The sequence below is a fragment of the Cariama cristata genome, unplaced genomic scaffold, assembly GCF_000690535.1.
Source record: "Cariama cristata isolate BGI_N322 unplaced genomic scaffold, ASM69053v1 scaffold10871, whole genome shotgun sequence".
NCBI classification, from domain to species: Eukaryota; Metazoa; Chordata; class Aves; order Cariamiformes; family Cariamidae; genus Cariama; species Cariama cristata.
Window position 1 is genome coordinate 81,645 of NW_009597628.1, and position 16,253 is coordinate 97,897.

The window sequence follows — 16,253 nt, forward strand, 5'->3', positions numbered from 1 at the left end:
CAGGACCGGGCAGCCAACACCTGGGCCTGCGCAGCAGTTACCACAGTATGTTAGTGTAAACTGTGACCATTGCAGGGCACACCAACAACACGCGGGTCAACGCCATGACTGTTCAGGAAGAGCATCTCCATAAACCGACAGTACAACATCACATCAGTGCTACTGTGTTCAGAGCCAAGTGTCTAGGCAGAGCCAGCAGAAGCCTTTTTTCTTCACAGCCTGGCAGCAGAATGATAGCATCTAGCCAGAAGGGAGAAAATTAGGAGTTCAAGAGCTGAAATTGCTGCAGGAACAAACCCCACAGTGCAGAAGGGTTTCCAGTAAAAGACAACAGTTATCCCAGACCTCACCGTGTCCTCAGCTTCATGCAGAACACATTTGATTAAACCACTCTTCTCCTCAGTAAACTCTTTTTTCTTGCAGCTAAACATAATGAAGCTATTTATCTCAAAAGGCTGGGAAACAAACAAACAAAGGCAGTTACTGTCATTGCTGGATTTTAAATTCCTGTAAAACACTTATGCACTTATGGAGGAATGCTGTTTAGACCCATACCATTAGAGAAAAAGGTACACTTGAATAAAAGGCCACAGGCATGCTGAATTAAAATGAAATCATGTTCTGAAGTACTGTATGTTTTACATTAGTGGGAGAAGGACACACAGTTCCCTGTCTCAGTATCAGCAAGTCATTGATTTTCTATGGAAATGTGCTTGAATTGCTCTTGGTATATATTACACTGTAGCCCATCTTTCCTTCAACAAGGGTAGGATCGGTTCTTTCTAAAAACTGTTGGTTTTTTTTAAAACTCATTATAATTATTTAATATTTTCCCCATAGCAATGCAATTGACAGAAAAAATAGCTCAACAATTCTTCATTTTCTTTGCTCATTTTGTTGACTGAAACCCTCAAGTGAATCCATTTCTTCGTTTATATGTGTTATCTCTGAGAAGATCTTTCTTGATGCATAAGAAATCTCATTTATTAAACTGTAAAGGGGGGCGGGGGGGAGAAAGATCTACTTAAACACATCTTGCAGAATTTAAATATGGGTGCAGATAGGATGGCCTGATAGATAGGAAACAAGAGTTTTCATTCATAGTATTTCTATTTAGCAGTAAATTGAGGATGCTTGGCATCATTTGACTTTTGTGTTGTGCATCTAATAGGTAAGCAAAGAACAAGGATGATAGTTTTATTGATTAATAGCGATTTCATGCCAGTTATACAGGAAGAAGTTGTGTGTTGACTTCGAGAAATAATAAGAAAAATAATGCTTGCCTTTTTCTTGTTTGTTTTTCATGGCAGCTAACGTATTGGAAGAAGACTCAATGGAGCAGGACATAGAGAGCCCTGTCACTATTCATCAGCCAAAGTTGCCCAAACAAGCTAGAGAGGATCTGCCAAAAAATATAAACAAAGAATGTGCCAAGAGAAAAATCCAGAGGTACGTTAGGAAAGATGGGAAATGCAACGTCCACCATGGGAATGTCAGAGAGACTTACCGTTACTTGACTGACATCTTCACTACCTTAGTCGATCTCAAGTGGAGGTTCAATCTGTTGATTTTTGTCATGGTTTACACTGTGACCTGGCTCTTCTTTGGAATGATATGGTGGCTAATTGCCTACATGCGAGGAGATATGGATCATATAGGGGACAGCACGTGGACTCCATGCGTCAGCAACCTCAATGGGTTTGTCTCAGCCTTTTTATTCTCAATCGAGACAGAAACCACCATTGGGTATGGTTACCGGGTCATCACGGACAAGTGTCCTGAGGGAATTATTCTGCTTTTAGTGCAGTCTGTTTTAGGTTCTATCGTCAACGCTTTCATGGTTGGCTGCATGTTTGTGAAAATATCCCAACCCAAGAAGAGGGCAGAAACCTTGGTTTTTTCTACAAATGCAGTTATTTCCATGCGGGATGGAAAGCTGTGTCTGATGTTCCGAGTAGGAGACCTTAGGAATTCACACATTGTAGAGGCATCAATACGAGCCAAGTTGATCAAATCCAAACAGACAAAGGAGGGGGAATTTATACCACTGAACCAGACAGATATCAACGTAGGTTATTACACAGGGGATGATCGTCTCTTTTTGGTTTCACCACTGATCATCAGCCATGAAATTAACCAGCAGAGTCCTTTCTGGGAGATTTCCAAAGCCCAGTTGCCCAAAGAGGAGCTAGAAATTGTTGTAATCCTAGAAGGAATGGTGGAGGCAACAGGTAACATTTCTTATACTTTGTATAAGGTAAATGCTTTAATTTTAGAAAGGAAAATCAGTGGGTTTGCTTCACTTTTTAAAGGAATCACTTCAATAGTCATTATATTTGAAAAAGGCATCAGTTATCTGGTTAGTTTCAAAATTAAAAGCATGCCCAGTTTAATTGTCTGTTCCATCTTACCTAATGGAATTAGTGTTGTTTCTGCTCTGTTTGGAAAATGGGATAATGTTTCTCATTTTCTAAATTTTTCGCAGCATGTCACCCAGTTATTTGTCATTCTATTGCAGGAGCAACTCAACCACTAGGACCCTGTGGGATAAAACGATTTAGAAAAAAATATTCCACACAAAACTCTGTTTATGATTAACAAGGAAGCACAATAGTGCCTGCTGCTTCCAATCACCCACGGGTAATTGCAGAATAATTGCCTGCCACGTGAAATTCCTAGCCTGTTTGGATCCAGTAGGAAGTGATAATGTGTTCAGTTTTCTCTTTTTGCTTGCTTGTTTGCTTGTTTTTGGTTTAACTTGTAACACGGGGCTTGTTCCGCTTTAGTTCACAAAAGATCTGTCTGATTTTGTATTTCACTGAGGCCCCCTACACACTGCAGAAGTGTACGGAACACTTAAAGCTGGCATATATAACCAAGGCTTAAGTCTGGCATATATAAACACGGCATGTTATGTCACCAGAGTCTCAAAGGCTATTTGGTCATTACCTGCAATTATACAGCAGAACATCAGATATTGCTTGACGTGGAGAAATAATCCTTGGAATTCACAGCAAATGAATTAGTAATGTTTCTTCTTTGCATTAAAGCCAGAATAGTAGGAGGATACTTTCTCAACAACTGCTGTATTTCCCACAGTGAGAATGCTGGTCTACTTGTTTTAGGAGCTGGAGGTATTTTTTTCCTGTTAACGACGGCATCAATCTCTGAAGTGAATAAATATAATCAATACAAGGGAATGGTGATTAGAAAATGAAGAAAAGATGTGCTTGGGGATGGGAGGAAACACTGAGTATAGAAATAGATGAACCAGATTTGCCATTTTTCCCCACTACTGTAGCAAAAGCTAGGAGAGTTTGAGGATGTGGATTACACATCTCTGACAGAGGTACAACCTTTCTAACCCTGACTCATGTTTTGCAACTGGAGCCAGGAAATAAAGAGCAGTCTCTTACTAGAACATGTGTGTGTGTTTCACACATCTATTATGTGGTGTCAGAAGAAAACTGCATTTGTCACCATATAATAAACGTGTGAGACAAAAATGGAGCAAAAAAAAAAAATTTGAAAGGAACTTGGCAGAGAATTTGAAGTGGTAAATGCAAGGCTTCCAGATTTTCCAGGAAGTAGGTGGTACTGAAGAGAAATCAAGTTGAAATGTTTAGTGTTTCTGATACATGCAGTAGGCACAGAGGTTTCAAACATCTGCATCACCTTTGGGTGAGACGATGAGGAAATTCCTGTTAGCGAAACCATTTTGAAATTTCTGAATTGCGACTAAATGAACTTGACATCCCAAAGATCAGTGGATATTTTCAGGTTTACTGAACACCGTGTTCTCCAGAAAAATGGTTGGCATGCAGTAGAAGTATAAAAAACATTTCACCAAAAATACCTAGAAGATCAAAAGATAGCATACTTCTGCAGTGCATCAGATGTAGCTTTGCTGTCTTAAGCCTTGTCACTCTTCATGGTTTAACCCTCCCTCTCTTACCTCATCTTCACCCCTGCACACTCACACGACTCTCTGGGCTCTCCTTTGCTGCTCTGATACTGACCACATCTTCCACTTGGCCATTGTCAGCCTTCACCGGAGGAGATGATACCTCTCAGACTACTCGGGCTGGCAAACTTGAAGTTAAAATGCTAGAAGAGTCCGAACTAACAAAGAAACTGGGTGCAGTGATTTGAAAACCCACTGAGGCCATCCAGGATTAAGGCGGTACCCTGGCACTGGATAGGTCACCTCATTTACCATTTTAAGTTGCTCTGTTTCGTTCTGTTTAGGTCAGCTCTCTAGCTGTGTGAGATATGAGGGGAGGGCATTGAATAATGCTGCTTAACTATGGCATCAGAAAGATTAAAGTCATAATTACCAGCACAATTTCTAAAACATATCTGTGCAGAAGTAGCCACTTGTTCTGTGCTTTGCCCACATGCATTGGATTATTTTTGTCGCAGGTGCAATCAGGCCAACTTCCTACCAAAACAAGACATTTCCCTCTTTTAATTCACAAACATTTTCTAGTTACATCCTGGCAAACACTGAAAGCAAATTTAGGCCATCATATACTCACATTTCCTTCTTACACCCGATGTAGAGTGAGAGCAGTGAAAGAAGTTGCGTATAGCAGCAACCTCCAACCCATCATACCTGCCAACATTGGTCAAAGCCATGGGATACAAAAACATCAAAGCCGAAGCGAGGAAACTGTGACCTCAGCTATACCAATATCATCATTCAGTAGCGTGGCTCATGGGTCAAAACCAAACTGAGATCATTAGCTTATGTTATTAATCAGAAAAGCCACTCCTAAGTTTGACCAATGAAAACAATCCTTTCTCTATTTTCAGAGCTTCCCCACTCTGACAACATTTATACCTTTAATGAGAGGTAACACATGCTGAAAATGCTAAGTATAAACATTTGCTATTATTTTAATTCACTATTGATACTATTCTGTTTAAATTTCTACTGAGCAGGTGATATCATTTTATATATGTGTAATACTTTCCACCTTAAGGGCTCCAAAAGCACATCTACCTGTAGTATGAAACACAACTGTTTATGTAGTGACATGTGAACTCTGCATTGCATGTTAGGACGGGAAACTAAGGATAATGCATTTTATTAAATGAAATTGAAATAATTACCCAAACTAAAATCCTGCAGAACGATCAAACCAAGGACCCCCTAATTCCCCTTGGAAGCCTCACTATATCTTTCTGAGATGCAAAAAGAAGTAGATATGTCTTTACCGAGGCAGATGCCAAAATATTAGCCTAGGAAGTATCACTATGCCTTGACTATTCACATTCATTCTACCATGAAGATTACTTTGAGGGCAGCATCTTCAACAAGGCACTTTCAACAAGATGTGAAGTTGATCTAACTACTTCATACAGCATCAGCAAAAACTCAAAATAAGACTGTTTCTTAAAGTGTTTGTTATGGATCCTTCCAATATGCAGGTTTCTTTCTTTATTTATAATTACATTCAAAAATATCCCTTTGGGTTCAAAGGATAACACTATTGCAAAGATCTACTCCTGTGGTTTTCCTGATACTGATGCACATCTCTCAGGTGTCCGAAAAAACCCAGTCGTGGTGTGACGTACGCTAGGCTGCCATGAGCCTCCAGGAACGGGGGGCAGAAGTCCAACCAAGCGTCACCATATCTGAAGGATGCATCTGTTGTTTCCATGTTTTTCAGCCCCCGGTCCATTCCCCACCATGCTAACAGCAGGTAGGAGTGCCAATGCGAATCAAGGATCGATATTAACTCTGCAAAAACTAGAGTAACATCCACCTTAAATAAGGAAGCCATTTCTGAGGCACTTAGGCTTCTTTTAGTGCCGGACTACAGCTGTGGCATTGATGGAATAGCCCCATACCAGCAAAGGCCCTGGTCCCACACTTATGCAGCACTAAAAAGCAGGATTCTGGCATCCCTCTCCTTCATATGGGAGAGCTGTAACATTAAATGCAAATGAACTAACTCAAAAGAACATGACTAACACGTTGATCTCAGCTCAGCAGTATTTGATATTTGCCATTCAAAATAGTTAGTTTATATTAAAGTGCCACCACTGTTTTCATACTATTTTCTGGAGACTACATAAGAGATTTGTTAGAGACCAATTAAGAGATTTGTTAGGGTATGCACATTTATAGTAATGGTATTTGAGAAAAATTTTTTTTTTCCTTGGATCAACAAAAAAACCTTAGGTTCAAAGATCCTGAACCCTGCCTCCCCTAAACAGCAGGCACAAATGCTTGGATTTGAAGAACTTATTCATTTCTTTTAATTTTTTTTTTTAAATCTACAATTAATAATTTTTGTGATAGTTTAATAGCCTCTTCCTAACAATAGGCTTGAAATTTTTAAGCTCTTTTTCCTTAGTGAAATCTATTTTTAAGGGAGGTGTTATCATAAGCAAACTAGTCATTTTAAAAAATTAAAGACGACTCCCAAATGTATAATACTGGTATAGGAAATAAACCAAGACCAAGAAAAGGAAAGCCTCTTAAATTTGGGGAGGTAAAGTGGGAAAGTGAGGTATGCTACGATAGCTAGAGAAACTGAGAGAGAGAGGAAGAAACTGAGGGAGAGGGATTTACAAAAAAAGGAGAGAAAGAAGAGCATCCTGAACAGCCCATTGCCTTGTTGGTAATGCAGTTCCTGAATCATAAGCAGCCCGGTTCAAATCCCTCCTCTAAACCTTGATTAATTTACAGAAAACAGCATTTTCAAACACAGGAAAGGAATATGAAGTATTTCAACCTACTTAAGCCAGCAAGACCCTCGCACTTGGTGAAGATGTATGTGGCCAGTAGAGTGCACCCGATGACACTGGCAATTCCCTCTGCCTAAAAATAAAACCATGAAAATTGAAACAGTACCAAGGAAAGAAAATTATCTACACATTTATAACTGTCAAAAAACAAGCAACAAAGCTCGACAGATAACTTTCAGTTCATATGGATAACTTTACAAATAAACTTGTAATAGCGCGCATTTATAATTCTGACACACGGGCGGTTTGAGAGCAGTATTGGCAGAATGGTTTATACATACGTAAAAAACCACACTTGCCAGCTGTGGAAAATGTGTGTGGAAAGCAATAAAATGTTCACATAGATAGTTATTTATATAGCAAATGATGCTATCAACTAGACAAACATTGTATAAAGCTGTTCCCACTCTTCACTACAGCCCCTTTGACTGACTGATTTATTGTCTTTTTTATTGCTCCCGGATGAATTGCCATATTTACCCCTTATCCTCATCCAATCCTAACAAATATCTCCCCTTGATATGTATGTTAGCAGTTCCAACCTTTCAAAACATCTCAGCAGACTTTGCTCTCTCCCCAAGTAAGCATTGCTCGGGTTACGGTTTTTTGCTAGAATTTTTTACTGCTCTTCAAAGAAGAGATGTTTATGCTCTCAGACTGCTTCTTAAGGGGATGTAGATGAAAGGAAGAAAAGAACCAGGATTTCTTACACCCAAATGTTTCTGCAAGGCAACTGGTGAAAGTAGATTTGATTCTTGTGCTCCAGGATGTGACCAACGTACATTGACTGAAATGCAATTTAAACAGGGTTAAGAATAAATGTCTTCTACTCTAAGGTGGATAATCATCATTTCAGGAATGGTCAGGGTACAATGGCTCTCCAGTCTCTAGTTTTCCTTTCTTTCTGTTTTAAGAGTTTCAACATCTCTTGATCCTAGGAGCTAGACTTAGACCTCTAGGTTCACCTTCTCATATATTCCCATTTCCCTAGTACTTACCAGCAATCCCTTTCACTTATACGCCTTGCTCACACTGTCGTTTTGTTAACTCTAACAAAAAGGTTCCTTGCTATTAATTCTAACACAGAAAATTAGGGATGTTAGCATGAGTGATTGGAGTCGTGAGCTGGATTTCTGAATGCCAGCAAAGAAAGCCACTCCGATTTCATTGTGATGTTTCTTTCAGGAAGCTTTCTCCAGAGGTGGAAAAGATTACTCTGTTTGGTGAAGGAGGCTGTAACGTTTAAAGGAGGCAATTACAGTTTCACAATACTCAAAACAATATGCAAAATGATAAGAAGTCAGGGAGCAAAGTTCATGAGAAAAGAGCTATGTTGATTATCAGTATTTCAACCAAAACTTTGGTGAGAGCATCTATATCGCTTTCAGGGAAGGCAGGGAAAAGGGATCACACATTTTGTTTAACAGCTTTATTCTCTGAACGGTGCTGTACTACACAAACACGTTACTGAGGGTTTGATAATAGCCTGTTGCCTTTCATACCTTTCTCACCAATTAGTTGCTCAGCTCTTCACAACTACAGCTGCTCCCTCGCCCCTAAACATGCAAGTATAATGCCTAGATTCAAATCACAAGCAGTAACTCATACGTTAAAAAGTAAGATCCCTAAAAAGAGGTTTGAGACCTCTCCGTACCAAAAAAACACTTTCATATAGCGAATTAGATATTATTAAATAATTCTGTTCTGAACACAAATCAAACTTGCAGAAGAGAGCTTCATTTTGCACATCACGTCCTTGCAAACCACATTAGGTCTCTCTGGGCACAGAGAAGGAGCAGATCCCAGTTCTTTGCACACTCCCGCAGACCTCTGCTGTCAGTGTTGCTCCTTTCCTAGCAGAGAGAGATGCCCTAAATTTTATCTTTGCTCACCGCTCCTCCTCACTCGTCAGCCTACACACAGTATCCCTTGCAGGACTCACGATCTCCACAGCCAGAGGAATGACAAGATCACAAAGCTGTGCTTTAACGCTGGTCCTGCTGCTCTTTCCCTAGCCGAAGGGCACAGCTGGAAGCCGTGCTGGCACCTTCCTCCTCGACCAACCCAAACCTCACCGGCCACCACCGGCAGCCTCCCCCTAAAACCCTGCGGTGCCAGACTCTTAACAAACACCACTGCCTCCAGCATGGCTTCCAGCAACTGTGTTTTCCAGCAGATTTTGCACAGAAGCAAGGCATCTACTAAGGTGATACTGCAGAGCCCTTGGGTCTCCAGACCCAGCTCAGACACCTAGGAATGACTGTGCATTACTGGAAGGACCAAGAAAGTAGAGGCTGAGCTGCACTGAGCAGTGCTTGTGCCCCCTGTACCCACCCACACAGTCTCCATCACAAAGATCTCCAACTTTGCAAAACCAAAGGGATAACTCTCTGCAAAGGGCACAGCAGCGTTACCCAGGTCAGAGGATTCCACAGGCAGAATTAGCTCCCTGAACAGTTTTCACCTGCTTACAAATTGGAGACATGATTTCTGAGCCCTCCTGAGAAGTGCTTCAGGACAATGAAGTGCCTTTTACACTTCTGAGCACTTTTCAAGACAACAGCTATTAATTTGAACATGCTCAGTTTGTCCACTTGCTCTCGGAATGGTGTAAATGAAGGGTCAGCACTGAAACAGCTGGTTTGGAAAAAGAAAAGTATAGCTTTTTGGTTTTGGTCGTCCAAGGTTGTTATCAACCTGGAGACGAAGGCTGCTGAGCACCTGCAATGAAATCCCAGGCACACATTGAGTTGAGTCAGGGCAGCATCTCACCCCGGAACTTTTTCTGAAATGAACTGACTCTTTCATGTTGATTATGTTTTTCACTTGTGTTTGATCTCCAGATATGAAGCATACTTGACTAGCCTGCAGTTCAAAACTGTGGGAAATATTTTTGGCAAACTCTGTTCTCGTCCATATTTCTAAAAGATCTTTTCACTTCTCCCCTTGGTGCCTATTTACTTCTAGCTGTATAATATTATTTCCCGTTCTGTCTCACTGAATTGTAAGGAAGAATAAACACGTTACATTACAGTCCTTGATAACAGTAAGGCTTCTCTAAAGTTACAAATATTTACATCAGTTTCTAATGAATGCAAGCAGATAGATTATTCACCTTCAGCAGAAAGTTTTCACAAAATTGAATAGAGTGGTAACTAAGAAGTCAAAAATGACCTAAAAGATTGAAGAATGAGCAAGCAAAGCTGTTAAGTAAACCAGAAATTCAAAATCAATGTTTGATAGAATAAAAGAACAAGGCTACGGACTGCAGCTAACCTCACTGGCTACGTGAAGTACATGAAAAAGACCGAGAAGACTTGCAAGTTTATGCTTTCTATCCTAGAAAGCTTCTGCCAGCACTAAAAACTCCCGTTACGGCATAGCTTCTGGGTTTCCCGAGGCCACTACAAAAAGGTCCTCAAGGGGTTCCAGCAAAAACAAGTCACAAAGAATTGCAACGGTCTCAGTGGTCTCAATGACGGTATTTCAAGGAAAATCAAACACAAATTCAGACCCGCTGACGTGCTCTGCCTGTTTTTCACCACCCTAACAGTACAAAGCAGCTGAGTTCTAGTTTATCCATGTAGCCAAAGGGGATTCAGAGCTCGCTTGGGTCACCAAGGAGGAGCAAACCAACACCAGACCGGTGAGTCTGAGCCCAAGTCCCAGCAGCAGCGTAGGCACCGACCGCAGCCTCCGCAGACGGACTGCTTGTGCCGAGCACCCGTGCCTTTCTCAGCGCTCCCGCCTGCAACTCCTAGCAGCATCAATCAGTGCTGCACACCTGGAAGGAGGCTGGCCTGCTTTTTTCACTAAATCAGGACAATCCAGAACTTCAACCCAAGAATACGCTACCAAATAGCTATATTCCAATGCGGCATGCTCTCAGTTTACAACAGTCAGATTAATTTAACAAGTCATTTAATGTTAGGTGCTAATGACCCACTAAGTGATGCTGAACCTCTATGATTACAAAGTTGAATTTGATATAAAAAGCATTCCCTTATGTGACAATCTGTATAACTGCCAGACAAACCACATCTCATTTTTCTGGTTGTAATCCACTCCTCACTTCTCCAAGCTTGCTTTGTAGTATTGGCAGAAGAGAGAGAAAAAGAAAGGATCTTTCAGGAACGATGAGGCAGCCACTGTGACAGCAAATGTGAAAGGCACACAGAGCTCGTGTGATCAGCCTTGTGCCCTTGCTTGCTCACTCTCTCTCCTTCATTCCCACCATTCCCAAGAGAATTAGAGAAAAAAACAAGTCACAATGCTTTCCAAGATTTCCATTCTTCCTGGTTTTGGCAATTTTCATTTGTTGGCATTTCTGTGGAATGGAACAAAATTTTTGTTTTAAAAATAGGATTTTAATAAATATAGGATTGTTGAATTTGAGATATTCCATTCTTACAACTTAGCCAATAAAGAAACTTGATTTAAAGACACATTCAAAACATGAAAACAAAGTAAAAATGAAAGAGATCACCAAAACCAAATTTTCGGTGGTTATGAGAAACCCATTTGAGATTTTTGAGGAATGACAAAATTTTATTCGGAAGACTAATTCAGAAGGAATATTTGGATCAGCTCCACTAACTTCTCAGAAATAAATAGTTGTAGGTTCTCCCAGTTGTAGGTAAACCAGGTTGTAGGTTCCCAGGCTCCTCCCAGCAGTTTAATTTTACAAAGCCATGAACTGTACAAATAGCTTCCCCAGACGGACCTGATCAGGACTCGATCTTGCACCATGAGCACTAGAGGAGGGCATTGTCATGTAGTTAGGCCAGTGTGGATGCAGGCCACTATCATAGCAAGGGAAGGGGACAGGGCAGCCAAGACATCTGCTTCAGGACAGTTCACAGCACTGGCCAAGGCTAAGGGGAGCCAAAGCCCCAGGGATTTGTCATTGAATTCATAGCTGTTACTAAACGGAGTTGGAAGAGGCCAGCATGTCCCTGATGTCACCAAAGTGACAGTGAGAATAAAAGAGGGAAAAGACAAGAGGAGGAAGGAAGCTGGCAAGCACCACTGCCTACCTCTGCCCTTAGGTACAGGCTTCCCGAGAAGATGAATGGGCTCAGGTTCACATGTGCAATGAACATTGCTACCCACACTAAATTCATTGGAGTGAAGTGAGTAAAAACACCGTTCTAAGCAATTAACTAAACTACAACTCTTAGCACCAGCTATTCAACAAGTCAATGATACACACCAAAATACGTCCTTTTGGTGAATGAGGCATGCTGGACTGTGTTAGTAAAACTATATCCATCAGCTTGAGGAAAGTGACTGTTCCTCTCTATTTGACACTCGTGAGGCCACCTCCTGCGTGCTGTGTCCAGTTCAAGGCTTCCCAGTACAAGATAGACAGGGACTTACTGGAGCAAATCCAGCAGAGGCTTCGAGACAGTCAGGGGCTGGAGCCCAGGGATACACACAAGGAGAGGCGGAGGGAGCTGGGACTGTTCAGCCTGGAGAAGAGAGAGTGCAGGGGGGGTCTTATCGCTGTCTGAACCTACCAGTGGGAGATGGCAGAGAAGACAGAGGCAGGTACATCTCAGAGGGGCAGGGAGACAGGACAACAGGCAGCACACACAAGTCACAATGCAGGTAATCCTGATTAGACAATAGGAAAAACTTTTTTTTTTCTTTTTTTTTTTTTTAACCGTAAAGCTGGTAAGACCCTGAAACAGGGGCCCAGGAAGATATCCATGGCAGACATCCCTGGAGATATCCATGACTCGACTGCATAAGCCCTGAGCAACTCAGACCATTTGGCTGTGCTTTGTGCAGTGGGTAAGGCCAGATGACTCCATAGATCCCTTCCAACCGAAACCAGTCTGTCATTATAAAACTCAAAGCCAGTTCCTCCTAGTATTTTATAGATGTGAAGAATTGAACGGCTTTGAAAAATGAGCAGCCCAGGAATCAGCTTTCATTGTTCTCCCATGTCACTATTTAAGGAATTGTGTTTTATATACTTGAGAGCTGTTCTGTCATCACCGTTGAACCCCTAGAGACAGCAGTACCTCAGGGAGGGGAGGCAGGACTGGGTAAGGAGCATGAGTCCATTGCTGTGGGCAGGCAGGCAGCCTGTGCAACCAAGCTTTGCTCCAGGAGGTCTGAGGGACGAGGAAATCTTAAACTTGTAAGACAACTAGTCTTTGAAGAGTCATCCAAAGATTGCACTAACTCAATGCATTCACTACTTGTCCTGGATTTTGTCCCGCTCCCCTGGCCAGACACATCCTCTTTTGCGTCTTTCTGCCCCTCTGGACAGTGAGGGAGGTTAAGATGGACATCCAACATCGCTGTGATTGCCTGCTTCTCTCTCTGTTGGGCAGGCTGTGTGCAATTCAAGCTGCCAACACAAAATCCAACTACAAACAACTGCTTAATTATCATTATTGTTGTTATCATCATCATTGTCATCGTCATCACCACAACTGGTAGCCTTGTATCTAGCAACGGTCAAGATGTTTAGGATTTGTCTTTGGGGGGAGCCTCAAGGCACATCAGGGTTGACAACCTTTATTCTACATTTCTGACAGAAGCAGACTAATGTGAACTGAAGAGGCAGGGGTTTACCGCTAAAGAAAAAAAATCAATTTGACTATGGCATAGCTGCCGGCACCACCATAACAAAAAAGATTTATGACTCAGCCAGTCCAATTAAATTGTGCTCGCACTTTTTTTTTAACCAGGTTCAATTTTTTTCACCCTTGCATAAGAAGTATTAATTTATTACGCCTAGATCTCCAGGATGGGAAAATCCCCCTTCCTTTTTCATAACCTTCAGATTCTTTTTGCAGTGAGAAGACAACAAATGAGTTAATTTTTCAGATAATAAGTGCAGCAATGAGTTTCTAACTGCCAATCAGGCCATGATGGATGCTGTGAAAAAGTGTAGAAGAGTCCAAAGCCAAAGGTTTCAAGTCAGTCAAGGATGCTTGTCTGGCCAAAAGTCTGCTTCAAAGGCAGTAGCCACATCTGCACAGCTGTGAAGTGGAGGAGGTTTAGCTCTGCAATTTGAGGAAGATGCCCTTCTCCTACCACGAGTCAAGGGCAGGCTCTCTTGGGAAGAGAGAGGCCAGCAGCTGCCTTCACAACACAACTGCCCCACAATTTGCCAGCACCTGATCGATCAGGTTTGGTGCCTTAGGAATGATTGATCTGGCCTCATGTTGTGCGCCCTTACTACAGCAACTCAAGCCTTTCCAGAGCATTTTTGCAGAGTATTCACTTTAGAAATACAGGCTGTTAGGTACCATTACGCTCGTGTGTCAAGACCTCAGCAAAGCAGTCATTTGCAGCACTTCCACCATGATCTGTGGTGTGGGGCAGGGCAGGAAGGGGAGCCGACACCAAGAGAGAGGGATTGACATCAGCTCAAGGGAAGCATCACAGCAGCTAGTGCAATATGAGCACAAGCCCAGCCTTCACAATCGACCTCCTCCAACTCTTCCCCTGAAGAACAACAACTGGTCTGTTCCCCTTTCCGATTTTACAATTAAATTGCCTTTTTTTTTTCCATAGCAAAGAATAATGAGGCAAAGATCTAAGTCCTTTCAAAAGAGAAATCTTTCCAAATAGATCCATCAACCTGCAGATGAATTAAAAACACTTGAATGCAAGTTGCCTGTCTGTGCTCCAGAGCGTCTTATTCTATAACTGTGCTCAAACCCTTCTTTAAGACTCTCCCCTCAGGGTTTGAACACAACTACAACAGGGTTTAAAAACCCTGTTAAATTAGTCAAGATCCAGGATTTAAGACACAAAACATGAATCTTAACCTTGCTACATCTGCCTTCCTTTACCCTCCAAAGGGATATAAAATGCTGTTCAAGTATTCAAAAGCCATCAGTGATAGAAATCCAGTCCAGAAACACCCCCTACCAATGTGTATTAAATGTTTAATATACAACTTTGAGCCTGATCCAAAGCTCTCCCAAACATGTGGAGTAGGTCTCAGACTCTGGTGACCTTTGAATTAGGACCCTAAAGGAATAACTTGAGCTGTGCAATGCCTGTCAGCTCCCTAATGGCCTCAGAGAAGAAGCAATTAAGACTCTAATTAAAAGGCAAATGGAAGATTAGGAGCAGATAAATGTTTATAATCTGCATAAAGTAACCATACTGGAGGTTTTGTCTATTAAAAGGGGACATCACGACATTTGAGGAGACTCTATGCATGTGGGAGGAACGGAGGTAGCAGGCAGGGTGTCTTTCCCTCGGGCATGCCGTATTGCAGCAGTCCTGCAGTCGTCCTGTTCTCCGCAGCCACTGTTCCTTCTGCATATGGATGGAACAAGCCGTTCCACAAAGACAGCCTCAACAAATCTTGAATATTTCATCATACAAACTGTTTACGGCAAATACAAACTCTGCTATGTACGAAAATGCTCAGTCTATGAAAATACACCTTACTCTATCTCCCTTTCTTATGTACTCAATTCACCACCTCCTACCATGCTTTCCATCTGTTATACGTGGTTTAGTTCATAATCTGTTACAAAGAAAGGAACTAAGAGCCAAAATTTCACCAGGTACAGCAGGTCCATCCCAAATATGTGCTAATGATTTCATTTAAAAGATAACAGAACCAGAGCAGAGAGCTAGAGACTCTTGTAAACACACAGATCTCAAGGCTGATCCTCTTTATGGCAGACAAGACAGAGGTCAGATCTCTCTCAAAAGTCCTTTCATTACACTGTGTAAGTATCACATCAAGCAGACCAGAAGAACACTGGAAGCAAAAAAATTAAAGTGTCATCTCCAGGAGTTCCCCTGGAATTTTTTTCCAGATTAGGCCCTTCTCCCTTCAGAAAGCAAGGAGTTTTCTTGAGGATGAGACCCTGTTTATCATATGAGGTCAGGACACCACTGTTCTAGCATTACCATCACCTCCTCCTCATTTTTTAATCTTCTCACTTCTTTTTAGGAGGACCCAATAGGCAGACAATCTTAATATTTCAAAGCAGTCTTCTGAGAAGCCCAACAGCCCAACCACTGATGCTGAAAGCACAGCAGCCAAGTTTTACTGATGTCTACAAAGCAACCAAATTAAAATACACAGAAAGCAATAAATAATCATAGTAATTTCTATCCAGTGATCCATACAGCATCTTCCACCTGAGGACTGCAGAACAGCCAGGGCATGATAGGTTAGTGCTATGAGTCTCCCATTCCCACATTCTTCAACCAGTTTTGATTTCCAGCTTCATGCAAAGCTCCACTGTGACACAGAAGTCCATGTGAAGAGAACACAAAATGACCACATTCATCTTTTGAGGGCCAAAGCAGTAACGTGAATCTCCAATGACGCAATATCAGCAGCCAAGCTAGGGGTGAAAAATTATAGGTTGATTTGCTCTGAACTGAAAGGGGATTTGTGTGACTGAGGAAGACTGGGATAAGGAATTGCAACAAAGTGGAGGGATGGCTCATGGCACTTAAGAGACATTTAGGCATAGCTTAGGAGTGATGTCTTTAAC

The 16,253-nt window shown here is 41.7% G+C and overlaps 1 protein-coding gene across 1 annotated transcript in view; it reads left to right on the forward strand.

Moving 5' to 3' along the window:
* The first annotated feature begins 1,303 nt into the window (after window positions 1-1,303).
* KCNJ6 (potassium inwardly-rectifying channel, subfamily J, member 6) overlaps window positions 1,304-16,253 on the forward strand; it is a 40,684-nt gene continuing 25,734 nt past the window's right edge. The window contains exon 1 of the mRNA XM_009708975.1: window positions 1,304-2,231. Coding sequence (XP_009707277.1) covers window positions 1,304-2,231 — 928 coding nt within the window. The remainder of the gene's footprint in view (window positions 2,232-16,253) is intronic.